Source organism: Pelmatolapia mariae, linkage group LG12 (assembly GCF_036321145.2).
Source record: "Pelmatolapia mariae isolate MD_Pm_ZW linkage group LG12, Pm_UMD_F_2, whole genome shotgun sequence".
Lineage (NCBI taxonomy): Eukaryota > Metazoa > Chordata > Actinopteri > Cichliformes > Cichlidae > Pelmatolapia > Pelmatolapia mariae.
Genome location: NC_086237.1, coordinates 31,266,002 through 31,279,742, shown reverse-complemented (window position 1 = coordinate 31,279,742; position 13,741 = coordinate 31,266,002). Strand labels below are relative to the sequence as shown.

Sequence of the window (13,741 nt, the reverse complement as noted above, 5' to 3'; positions counted from 1 at the left end):
CCCAGATCGTGTGGCTGCACCACAAGCCCAATTCATCACCCTCCCACCACTGTGCTCGACAGTTATGAGGCGTTTGTGCTGATATGTTGCGTTTCATTTTCCCCAAATGTAGTGTTGTGGACAAACATCTCCACTTTGGGCTTACTGGTCCAAAGGATATTGCTCCAGGAGTCTTGTGGTCTGTTCTGAAGTCACTTTGCAAACTTATGTGCCACCAAGAGCAGAGGATTTGTCCTGGCAGGGGTGGTCAAACTTGCTGATGATCAGTTAATCATGTGCATTTAATTATCAGCACTTGACCAATACTTACCCCTCTTAATTCCTATGGAAGTACTAAGGGTGTACAGGGCTGCAGAGTACTGTGAAAATAATTTTTCACATGACTAACATCAGTTGGGTGGGGAAAAAAAAAACAAGCCAAAACCCACTAAAAATCTGTTTTAAAGTCTTTATTTCTTTCAATAAAGTCAGTTTGAGGTCCTAACTGATGGCTAACTTCCTATACAAAGCACAGCACAGGTAAAGTGAAATGTAGTGCTCAAGGTTTAACAGTTACAGGACACAAAACATGACAAGACAAAGAGGTCATACAGAGATCCTAATTTTTTGACCAAACAAAACCTGAAAACGAAACTTTTAGGTAACCGAGGGCTCACAGTGTTTAACTGTTTTATTTAGGTGTAATGGTGGAAACAAAGGCAGTCCACTCAGTCAGACACATGACCCGTTTTTTCCTGCTTATTTCTCTCTAGCCTCTATTGCATCAGTTATCAATATGACAATGAAAAGTCAAAAAAAAAGAAAAAACCTTAGCATTTAAAGCGTGCAACAAAACTACAATATTCCAAAACAAGCACCCTCTAACAATCTCACAAATGTCTAAATCCCAGAGTATCTGAACAAAACCTGCATGAATAACACAGAATGACAGGGTGCTTCAGACACAATACAAAGGTTTGACACATGCTATTAAAAGTGCACTTTGTCTGGCCAAAGCAGCCGAGAAGTAGCACAGTATTTAGAGAATGGGGTATTTGAATAAACTGGCTGTGAGACTGTATGCAGTACTCTGGTAATATATGCTAAAACTGATGTGTGGGTCATGTCAATAACACTGTGAAATCCTTGCTTTAGAATTACAGTACTAGAGGTCTTAGAGGCTGTTTGGAGTTTCAGGGTTAAGGCCAAAGTGTGTGTGTGTCTCAGAGGGAAGATTTGTTGATGCGTTGCTGAGTGGGGCCATAGTGGTGTATTCTTCTCCTTTGTTTGCTTTCCTCTCCCCTTGCCAGTCCTGTTCAATCCTTACGCCTCCAGCTCGAAACCGAGGCCGATTTTGTGTCCACCGGCGTTCACGTTCTTCCCGTCGATCAGAGCAGAGAGGGTGAGCTTCACTCCTGCGGGAAAGAGCGTCACATCGTGTGTCATGTAACCATACAGATGCTCTTTAGGCTGTTATCACAGAAAACATGTTTTTGGGGTTGTTTTTTTTTTTTTTAAAGAAGTCAACCGGCTAACCTGGCCTGAGTGTTTGTGTGTATCCAACTCCAACGAGACAGGCGTTGTTAACCTTGGCCTGTGAGGAGAAACAGATCATCAGGTGAGATAGTCATAAACACTGCATTAGGAGAGTAGATAGAGTAGGTTACATAATATGGAGTTTATCATAAATATGAATATCAATCAGCCTCAGGCAAGTGCTGCAGAGAAGTAAGATAATGATGTTTGAGAAGCACACAGCTGTAGGGATGACTCAGTAGGCAGCTGGTTCCACATTCAAATATTTGAACAACTATTGGATGGATGCTCATGAAGAAGAAGAAGAAGAAGAAGAAGAAGAAGAAGAAGAAGAAGAAGAAGAAGAAGAAGAAGAAGAAGAAGAAGAAGAAGAAGAAGAAGAAGAAGAAGAAGAAGAAGAAGAAGAAGAAGAAGAAGAAGAAGAAGAAGAAGAAGAAGAAGAAGAAGAAGAAGAAGAAGAAGAAGAAGAAGAAGAAGAAGAAGAAGAAGAAGAAGAAGAAGAAGAAGAAGAAGAAGAAGAAGAAGAAGAAGAAGAAGAAGAAGAAGAAGAAGAAGAAGAAGAAGAAGAAGAAGAAGAAGAAGAAGAAGAAGAAGAAGAAGAAGAAGAAGAAGAAGAAGAAGAAGAAGAAGAAGAAGAAGAAGAAGAAGAAGAAGAAGAAGAAGAAGAAGAAGAAGAAGAAGAAGAAGAAGAAGAAGAAGAAGAAGAAGAAGAAGAAGAAGAAGAAGAAGAAGAAGAAGAAGAAGAAGAAGAAGAAGAAGAAGAAGAAGAAGAAGAAGAAGAAGAAGAAGAAGAAGAAGAAGAAGAAGAAGAAGAAGAAGAAGAAGAAGAAGAAGAAGAAGAAGAAGAAGAAGAAGAAGAAGAAGAAGAAGAAGAAGAAGAAGAAGAAGAAGAAGAAGAAGAAGAAGAAGAAGAAGAAGAAGAAGAAGAAGAAGAAGAAGAAGAAGAAGAAGAAGAAGAAGAAGAAGAAGAAGAAGAAGAAGAAGAAGAAGAAGAAGAAGAAGAAGAAGAAGAAGAAGAAGAAGAAGAAGAAGAAGAAGAAGAAGAAGAAGAAGAAGAAGAAGAAGAAGAAGAAGAAGAAGAAGAAGAAGAAGAAGAAGAAGAAGAAGAAGAAGAAGAAGAAGAAGAAGAAGAAGAAGAAGAAGAAGAAGAAGAAGAAGAAGAAGAAGAAGAAGAAGAAGAAGAAGAAAGAAAGAAAGAAAGAAAGAAAGAAAGAAAGAAAGAAAGAATGGAGTTTTTGTATAAATCTCTTGATTCTGGGAGGGGTTAAAACATGTTTATCCTTTTTGTCATTGAACTTTTTTGGTAAAAAATAAGTATGGATTGTAATTTTTTGGTTAATTGTAACTTATTAACAACAATAAATATTTTTGTGAGCCTGGTGTGATCAACCAAAAGATGAAGACTTTAAACGGCACCCCTTTACTCACAAAAAAGCAAGGATGCAATAAATAAATGCATTTAGGTAAATCCATGAGTTAGTTAATGAATTAATGCTAATAAAAATCTGTTCAGTGGTCTTTGGTTGACATGTGATTATCAAAATATCTGAAGTCCCTAGCAGGAGGTATCTTTAGAGCATTCACATTGTGCTTAATCATATCCCTTATTTTATTGTCAAATATCATTTATTTCAACTCAGCTTACTGAGTTTGCTTCTTAACTCATTATTTACACAGTCCACAAACAATGCTTACATAATAAATAAATACATTATTTTTTGTATAGCACCTTTCAAGATTTTTTAAAAAAACAAAAAAACACAAAGAGCTTCAGATCTTCACAGATCACTAAGTCCACAGATCTCAAGCTCAAAGGGAGAGAGTTCCAGAGTCTGGGCACCACCGTTACAAAAGCTCTGTCACCTTTCGTTTTCAGACTCATATGCTTACTACCCAATATTATTGTGCCAAAACAGTAACGACCATAGTGAGCATACTGAAACACATCCATTCATGAATTTTCTTAGCTGCTGGAGCATATCACAGCTGTCACTGAGCACATGGCAGAGTACAACCAGTCCGCAGGGCCAACGCAGAAACAGACAACCACTTACACCTTCAGCCAATTTAGCAACACCAACTAAACTAACATGCATGTCTTTGGACTGTCGAAGGAAGCTGGAATACCCAGAGACAACGCATGCACAGACATAAATAACTGGGAATCTCAACACAGAAAACCCCCAGCCAGACAGCAGATTTGAACCCACAACCTTTTTGTTATGCAGTAACAGATCTAACCACTGCAGCACTGTGCCACCCCTGAATACTGCTGTACATTTAACTCAAACCTCCAACAGAGTCCCACAAAAATTATAGCGTGATTAGCTAGCAGTGAAAATGTATTATTTATTTATGTATTTTAGCATGTTAGACGTGTGCAGGATGTTTTGTCAGTTCTCACAGAGAGGGATGCATCCTTATCCAGCTGGTATTTGGCTCCAAGTCCAAAGCGTGTGTTATTGCTGCCTGCTGTCCAGGCTAGGTTGACTGCTGTTTCCAGGTTGCTGTTCACCTTTTGGTAAATGGAGCCACCAAACTCCGTGCCATCATTACTGAAATACAACAGCAAACACAATTTAAGAACTGAGGAAAAAAAAACAACAACCCTAAACTTAAAAAAAAAAAAAAAAGGTTTCCTGCTTTGTGCTGTGCTGTAGTGACTCACACGCTGGTATGAAGTTGGAAGTCGCCAGCCTTGTATCCAAGGGCAAAGTTGTTCTTGATGAGTTTAGATTTGGCAGTGTCGAAAGCCATCTGGTAACCAGCCAGCCAGCCCTCGAAGCCAAGCACGGCCGCTGTGTGGACAGTGGGGCCGGCCATGTCGAAGTCCAGGTCACAGCCCACATTCACAAAGTCCCGCTTGTAGCTGGTCTTCAGTTTGGCGCTCTTCTTGCTAAAGATCGTAATTATTAGACACATGTCCTATTGAGAACATTTATTAAAAACCCTGAGAACAACAGAGCGTTACTCTTACCCAGTGTTCGGCACAAATGACGTGTCCAGACCGAGCTTCAGGCCGTTAGCCAGCTACAGATAGACAGAAGACTTAATACATCAAGTACTGAAGTATAAGCCACCACATATTATTAAACCTTTCCTTATTTTCTGTCATACGTATATGTTTTAAAGAGGTAGGTACTTATCACCATCATCCAAACACTCTAAACTTTGTTTTTTTCTACTCTTTGATGTCAATGAGAGCAGATGTCTCTAATATTGTCATCACAGACACAAAGTTTTAGTCGTGAGCCACACACTTGCTATCCAAATTCCTTGTCATGAGGAGCAGCCAATCAGTAATAATTGAGAGATAGATATCTATTTTTTTTTATTTAAAATAAAAATATAAATATAATACTGGCAGCTCAGCCTCCCAGTAGATGCACCTATGGTATGAATTTCAAAACCCTACATTTGCCTAGTTCTCAAGATATCACATTCACAATATTTTCAGAAAACATGACCTCTGACTTCTAGGGATGGGTATCGTTTAGGTTTTATCCGATACCAGTACCAAACCGGTACTGTTGAAACGGTGCCGGTGCTTAAACGGTGCTCGAACCGGTGCTTAAAAAAAAATGGAGAACACAAACTTTGTCCAAAAACCTCACATGTTAAGCTGTTATTTTGTAAAAAGATAATAATGTTAGCACTTCTGCAGCTATAGGGCATATATTGTATCACTCTTGGCTGGAAGCAGTGCTTAAACAATGGAAAAAAAACAAAAAACAAACTTTGTCCAAAAACCTCTCATGTTTAGCTGTTTTCCACTTTTTCTTTGGTCATTTTAGCCTTTTTGGCCAGGGTGAAGGGAGTACCTGCCATCAAACAAGAAGAAAGCCGCATGTAACTACGACGGTGTTTGCTAGTTCATCTTACATGCATTAATTTAATAACGTGGTTAGCCTACTCAACGTAAATTACACACGAACAACATTAAGCTACTCACGCAGAGAAGAACGGCTGCTGCTGCCATCATCATCCGTCATCATTTCTGCTACACTGGCAGGGCTAGGGGCCAGGACTCTACTCTTCGGGTTCTTGGGGGATGTTGCTAACTCCGGGTCCAATAACAGGCACCACACCCGCAGTAGATGTGCTCGGTGTGAGGTCTCGCAGCAAGCTATCAAATACGGTGCATTTCTCGGCTTTTAAAAAAATGCTATGCATCGCCAGGTGTTTCATCAGATTCGAGGTGTTACCTCCTTTGCACAGTATCAGCTTAAAGCACTTGTTGCAGGCTGCTGAGTTTGCATCTTTTGCTGTGAAGTACAGCCAGACTTTTGACCGCTTTGCCTTGGGCATTTTTAATCTGTAGCTCTGCTCTGAAAGAACGTACGTACCTGGGCCCGCCTACTATCCTTGCAAAGGTAAAATGATTGGCTAGAATTCAAAGTGTATGACATCTCAGGAAAAAATAAAGCACCGAAATAAAGCACCGAAATGTGCGCTGCGTTTCGGTCTGGTTACTACCATTTATGTCAGAACGATACCGGTACCCATCCCTACTGACCTCTAACCTTGAGGCAGAGGTCAATGAGATTTAAACACATCTGAGGTTTTTAGTAGATACACCTATGCTATTTTGTCCCCCCCTACAAAAAAATAAATAAATAAATAAAATTCCTGTTTGTTTGACTTCACCTGGTCCTCCAACGTGATTTCTGTTGTAAGAGTGTTGTCAGTGTTCCACTTCTGGTTGAAGGTGAGCCCCAGATCTTTCATTTTGTACTTTGTCTCCAGGTGGCCTCCAGACCTCCCTGTATCTGTGTTGTTGGAGCCAGAAGTGGTGAACTCCTGTAGGAGAGACGGATCGAGTAATGAGGGGGAAGATGGAAGATGAGGTGGAAGGGAAAGTAGAAAGAGACATCAGAGCACAGCTAAAGACACTAGAGGCCGGGGGGAAACGGAGACAGGGATAACAAGCATTACGTTTTTGGCTTTTCCTCTGCCAAACAATCCCTCACAGGGTTGCATGACTGGTTATTCAAAAAAAATAAAACTTAAAAAAAATTTACACCTTTAAGATGGAGAATGAGTTGTGAAGGTAAACTGAGGACTGTGAGGGAGAGGCTGGTCATGAGTGTTTAACGATCAGTGCTACTACAGCTGGGTTGGGGTAATGCTGTCACTTAGGTGAGCCATTACTGCAAAGAAATAGCTGGCAGAAAGCCTGCACACAAACACACAACTGCTATCACTCTTGCACCCTGCAGAGCACCTGTGTTTAATGATTACATATGCACACACACTCACTCTCCCACTCTTACCATCTGACAGGAGCATCCAAAGAAGAAGCAGAGAAAAGAGAAAACAGAGGAAGTTAGGGAAAACCACAGTCTACATGTGACAGTTTGACTGCTTGCTGGGAAAATGAAAACCAGAGCTACAAAAAGTAAAAGTGGATGTCTTTTCATTGCTTTTTGAGTGAGGCTTAAAGCTGGATCAGATTTGGAAAACTATGCAAGTGCTCATTTGTGGTTTTACTATGGTAACCGGTTTATGGCAACACAGATACATGGCACATCTTGGTGAAACTCTTTCCCTTTGTGATAGAACATGCTGCTTCAGAGGAGAGAGTAAGGAATAAACTCATTCGACGGAGTGTTTCTCTGCTGACTCTGTATGTAGAGGCACGTCAGGCACTCTGACATGAAGCCCTCCAAAGCCGTGAGTCAGACCTTTCTAAGCACTTAGATGTAGAGCAAAGACGTTTGAAACTAAATTTAAACACATCCAGTGACAACAGTAATACTTACAACTCCACTTTGAGACTTGGTCTTAACATCTAGCTTCAGTATTCCATAGCCTGTGGAAAAGAAATTAGGATATTTTAAAAAATACATATATATTACCAGGAAGGGCAGTAAAAATAATCTCTTTGCACTGGCCAGAAGAACAATAGACACCTGCAGCACAGAGCACACAAAGCATTCTTTGAAAATCAGTCCTGTACCATAGTTTGTTCCCAAACAGCTTCAGTATGATAGCAACAGAAGAGCAGCAGTTACATATGCATGTTAAGTAGATTTCTTCACTTACCAAAGCCTTTACTGAAGATGTCTTTGGCAGATTTCCCCAGATCTGAGTATGAAGGAGGGACGGCCATTGTGCCTGAGGAAAGAAATGTACAAATAGTTTAATCACAGTAGTGACACACATACACCCACACATATGTGCACTTTTCATGTAAAAAGATACTCCAGCAATTTAGAAATACACTTTTACAACACTGGGGAAATTGCGAGATTTAAAAGTCTGTCCAAAATAAATATGCACATTTCTAGCTTTCCAGTTTGGGTTAAAGTACAAATCTGTTGGATCACACATTTGCCTTTCACACCTCAACCCCTGAAACATTTGTGCCATGTAGAATAGCACAATATGAGCTTTCAATCGTTACTGAAGCACATATTGTGTAGTTTTTCAACAAAGATTAAATGGATACAGAAACAATAGCAGAGTGTCCCTTTAAAAAAATAAAAAAAATCAAGATGCTAATACAAAATGAATTTTAGAGCTCTGCACTGGAAGCTGTGCTGTGCAACGCAAATAACACTTCTGAGGCCATACACACATGCTGACAGCACCGCCAACAGCATTTTCGATCAACCATCTACTCACCAACAATCATTACACATCAATACAAGCCAGTAGGGGGGCTGTCTGGGTGCTGGTTATAGCTCCTCTCCTCCCCCTCTATCTTCCACAGAAACCCTATTGATTGCCTCCCAGCAGTACATGAGCAAGCAGCAGAGGTTGTTAAACTAATGAAACTGTTTCCCTAGTTTAGGAGGACAGTAAATATACAAGTCTTATTTTTGCAACAGCTGTTGCAGAATGAACAAAAATAGCATTGTTACTGTGAACAAATATCAACATAGCATATTTTTTTGCAGACTGCGGCCAGGTCACTGCAGCAGAGCCAGCACAAGCAGTGGCTGGTTTGGTTAGTCAGCAACTACCACTCCTGCACACCACTGCACTGTAGTGTAGTGTTTCAGAGGCATCAGTGTCCCCTGGGTCAGTGTGCGCGTGTCTGTGAAGAAGACATTTTTGACAAGGTGACAGCCTTGGCATTGACTTATATCCTATAAGTGTTTAATATTTTACTACCAGCACACCTTTTTGTGGCTCCTGCTCATGCACCCCTCACCTAACTGGTCTCTTCTACAGAAGATGGGAAATGCAGCTAACACGTGCATGACCAAGCCACTGCAGACAGATCAAATCCTGTCACTTGGGGGGAAAAAAAGATAACTGAAAGCAGATGAAAACCACTTAGACCCAAAGACCCCTTCTCTCCCTGTAATGAAGCCAACATGCAATCCAGGGACCCTGACGATAATCCATCTGTGTTTTTACATGTAACCCCCCACACCACTCACCATGTCCCTTTGGTGCGTGGCTCTGACACGTCACACAGTGGTCTTTGTTTTCTGCATGTTTGCCTTTTCCTGGCATGTCCTGCTGCAGTACAATCCCAACATTCTGTGCCATGACTCTTCAGAGGGAGAAGTAAAAGGAGGGACAATGGGAAAACTTTTGGCAAGAAGTCCTTCGCCACTTTAATTAACAGCATCATCACACAATACAAACTCTTGTTTGAAAGTGGCTCACAACATGTTACAGCTACTGTAGCCATACTTAACTGATGTAAACCAGAGCGCACTGTGCACTGCATGCAAACCTGGCCTGTGTGTAGACGTGAAAAGATCTTTTGAAATACTTTTTCCTCCATCCCGCACACAAAAGTACAAAAAACAGAACAAATCATGAAAGTAAATCACACAGGTAAATATGCACTTTAATGCCAGGTTCCTTAAAGTCTGGCACATCACCTACAGAGGTCTATATTTACAATAACCCTTCTCCAAATCCAAATGGGGAAAAGATGCTAAAACATATGAACTCAATGTGTGCACCAAAGCCCAGTTGAAGAAAGTGTGAATCATGCAAAGCTACTTAACAGAGTCCGGAGAGGAATAGCAAATGCAGTAGACACCAACTTTTAGGCTGATATGGCCAACTTTGTGATAAATCCAATAGTAAAAGTCTCTCTTTTTTGGGTGTTATGTGACAAATGAATGTTCAATATTCACTCATTCTCCTCTAGCTTTCTAATATTTTCATTGTGTCCTCTTTTTTTAATAGATCAAGGCCAGAGTAACCCAAGCTTAAGTGTTCATTAAGGCGTTTGTCACATAGATATAAAATAAGCTCAGAGATTAAGCGGGTGTTAAACACAGGGTGCTTGGTTTATGTAAACATGTAATCTGTTGTTGTTCTGGTTTACGTGCTGAAAATGGTTTTATTTGTGTATGTTGTGTTAGACTTAGTAACACATAGTTAAACATATATGGATCAAATAATGCTGAATTCTGGATATGGATTTGTAAGCAATGAAATTTGAAATAAGCGGGTAGGAACAGGAAAAGTGTAAACTTCATCCTACTCCTTTTCGAGCACACATACTGTAGACATATATACATGAAAACTTGATGATTTTTAAGTTTTGTTTTTTGTTTTGTTTTTTTCCCTCTTATTATTTCAATTATATTTGCATGTTCGAAATAAAATTATATCTATTTTCTATCAACCCCCGAGTTAAAACGTTGACTCTTAAACTAAAAAAAACTCTCCAACTTTTCGATAAATAAAGCTTGCGTTATCTTAAGATTGCCATCATTGTCACATAATACAAATCCATCACCTGTGGTCTCAATATTCATTTCCCAGACACTCAGCAACTACGTGCCAGAGCACATGCAATTCCCAATCTGTCTTTGTCATTCCACACGACAGACAATCCTTCTCCACTCTCTATCCCCTCACCCCCTTCTCCACACAGTCCATTTTCCCCCCCTTAGTTTCCTCACCAAGTCGCAGCTCTAAATTTAGCCCATGTGAACATGACACTGAATTACATGTGACTTGGCTTTTAACATGTGTCCTCCTCCAGGTTCAGCCTATTAAGATCCCTATATATATATATATTATTTTTTAAGTAGTGCACTTTTATTGTACCAGCACAGTGTGTTTATGCACAAACACCTGCCACTCATCGTAATACTTACGATGCCCATACGTAATTATACGCAAGCTGTAGCCAGGTGATAGACTGGAGAAAGCGCAAAGGTCAAGATGACCCCACATAAATGAACAGGACGTATTTGAACACAAACAAAATGACTTAAAAATCCATAGAACTGTCCAACGCAACATGCTTTTAGTACATACTGCTCAATTTGCGAGCAGCACAAATTCCCAATGTTTATAATAATAATAAATATAATAATAATAATGGATTGCATTTATATAGCACTTTTCGAGACCCTCAAAGCGCTTTACAATTGCACTATTCAGTCACTCTCACATTGACACACTGGTGGAGGCAAGCTACAGTTGTAGCCACAGCTGCCCTGGGGCAGACTGACAGAAGCGAGGCTGCCATATCGCGCCATCGGCCCCTCTGGCCATCACCAGTAGGCGGTAGGTGAAGTGTCTTGCACAAGGACAACGACCAAGACAGACAGAGCAGGGGATCGAATCGGTAACCTTCCGGTTACAAGATGAGCTTCCCAACCCCCCGAAACCACAGTCGCCCCGATGTTGCACTTCCTTTCAGCTGACTAATTTGAGTGTTGTTTTTTCTCTTAAATACACTGTGAAATATAAAAACATCTAAATATCTAATCTGAGTCCAGATTAACTGTGGAGAAGAGCAACTTATATATATTACATATTTTTAACCCCTCAAGTTGAACTGGCATTGTCTGCAGGATTAAATGAAAGGAATAATTCTGACATTCCCATCCAATAAAAAGCCATAAAAGGGTGTCAAATATGCAATTAGGCAGTTGCACAACTCTAGCATAGCGTACAGCTAACCAAACCAAGAATGTATGTGTGTGTGTGTTTGTGTACCATAATGTAGGGAATGTGTGTGAGAGATAAGGTGAAGTGCAGTCAAGTTATAGCTTAAACGTAAAGTGAAATATGCAGCTCCGTCCTGCATTAGAGTCACTTTTAATGGGTTTTAATGTGTACAGTGACAACAAAAAGACTTCTGCTGTGTGTAAGCATGTGTTTATAAGTAGCTTTAGTTTATACAATGCTTGCATCATCCAATAGTGGCATTAATATACCTTTTAACAGTGACACAATAAGGCATTTAAAGGCCATCAAAAGGCCTGTGGACAGTAACTCTCTTTCAAAGAAGAGCTCGGGCAATGGTGAAATTCTGAAACTGAAAATGGTCTTCTTTATAGTTTCCAGCAGTGCTTTTTAACTATCTAGTTAACAACTTAATTTAAATACAGCACTAGACTTTGCACCAGCTCCTGCTACATGTGCTGCAGAAAGTGCTGAGATAGGTGTGAACCACGTTTTCTGAACTACTCTGCTAGACACACCGTGTGAGGACACCACTTCTAAATTAACCCAGTTATCTTTTTTATTTCTGCATAACACAAACCGATGCCAATAACAATGAACAACAATGAATATCCAAATATCGGCTGATAGCACTTTCACTGATTGCTTTATCCAAATAACCTAATAAAACTCTGTGTCTCACTAGGCCATTGGCAAGGATAAGATTCTATAATTGAACAGGAAGGAAAGTCTGAACAACAGGTTACAATCGATGACAAAAGATAGCGGTGCTAGTTGTTAATGTTCTTTTGTGTTTCTTAACAAACACACAGATAAGACGTTTAAAATAGATTTATGGTCTCCCGTCCTTAGCGAACATGCTCATGATGCGTCCACCCTTTCATATACATCTCCTTTTTTTAAAAGCATCTCTATTTTAAGTTGTGTATTTCAAATGTTGCAGCACAACAGTGCAATAAATCGCACTTATTATCGCTCATAAAAATTTGTTTTGTTGTTTTCGCTGCATGCCGTCAACACTCGTGGTAAGTTTTGGGAAGAGGGCTAAACTTCAGTTTTTCGAGGATGTTTTATAATAGTTTATTTTGGCTAACTATGGGAACACACAGGCCCGAACTGGCATTAAAACCTTGGCATAGCCGTCTGCGGTGGCTACTCCCACCCATGTGTGACTCATATCTCACTAAAAATCAAGCGGTTGTTGACAATAGCTACCAATGCAGGAAAAAAAAATCGCAAAACAGTACCTTAAAAATAAAATAAAATAAGGGACTTGCAAAAGAATCTTCCTTAGCTTACCTTTAGTTTTGTAGCGGAGTGTTGCAGAGTTTCAAAGGACTGCTCGCTGCAGCGGAGCACAGTGAAGAAGAAAGCAGAGGGAACCAGACTGAGCAGGCGCAGGTCAGACCTCCAGCAGAGGGCGGGGCCGTTGTGCAAGTGACATTGGGCATCAAATCTCTCTTTTATTATAAAATGTTTGCAATATGCACATTGTGTCCATGACGCACACATGCCTAATCATTCATTAGAGAATAAATTAATGCCCAGCAGCATTTGAAATAGAGAAAAATATGTTGATGTGAAGCCGAAAAATGTAACTAAGAGGTCTGGGAGGTTAGTAATTCCAGTGTATATAAGAGTCTTCTAAATATTAAAACACGGCCAGCTTCATACATTAAGAGAAAATGGAGGAGAGAAAGGATATATAATTCTAATGCCTGAGGGAGAATAGACAATAATTTAGAGATTTCAGTGTAAATGTACCTGCTCACAGAAATAGAGGGAGTTTGGTTGGAAGAATCTGATAAGATTTAATGCTTTATTACACCTCTCTCAGAAATAACGCTATACTTCAACCCCACTCCCCACCCACCCTTTCTGCTGAAACCCAAAACCCAAAGTACAAAGTGCTACCATGTTTTGTTTTTTTGTTTTTTTTCCTTTTATCAAAGACTATTGGACACATGGTGATCTGTGTGGTCTTTAATTGTGAAATTCCCTGAGAAAGTAAGATTATATGTTTCTGGATATATACCTTCAGAATGGAGATCTGAGTGCTAAAAATACTGTTACTGAGAAATGGATATTATTACAGAAGAGCCCAGTGCACATGGACGGAACTCACAAAGGGCATGAATAAAATGGAGATCATAACAAAACGTTTCATTTATCCATCCAAATAATTTGTTTTATCCTGGGGAAAATTAGTCTGTTCTTGGCAATTATTATTATAACAATAATAATAATGAAAACATCTAAAAAAAAGAAATAGGGAAGAAAATCATGTCATATTTGGTGAAAACGGCATGTGGCTTTATTATAGTAC

At 39.8% G+C, this 13,741-nt stretch overlaps 1 protein-coding gene across 1 annotated transcript; it reads right to left on the bottom strand.

Moving 5' to 3' along the window:
* Positions 1 to 434: 434 nt before the first annotated feature.
* Positions 435 to 12,822, bottom strand: vdac3 (voltage-dependent anion channel 3). Its single transcript, XM_063490161.1, has 10 exons — positions 12,715 to 12,822; positions 8,907 to 9,022; positions 7,561 to 7,632; positions 7,278 to 7,327; positions 6,163 to 6,315; positions 4,493 to 4,545; positions 4,184 to 4,411; positions 3,920 to 4,070; positions 1,516 to 1,573; positions 435 to 1,394 (listed from the first exon to the last, which is right to left on the bottom strand). The coding sequence occupies exons 2-10, from the start codon at positions 9,016 to 9,018 to the stop codon at positions 1,303 to 1,305; spliced, it is 969 nt and encodes a 322-aa protein (XP_063346231.1). The 5' UTR covers positions 9,019 to 9,022; positions 12,715 to 12,822; the 3' UTR covers positions 435 to 1,302.
* Positions 12,823 to 13,741: the final 919 nt, after the last annotated feature.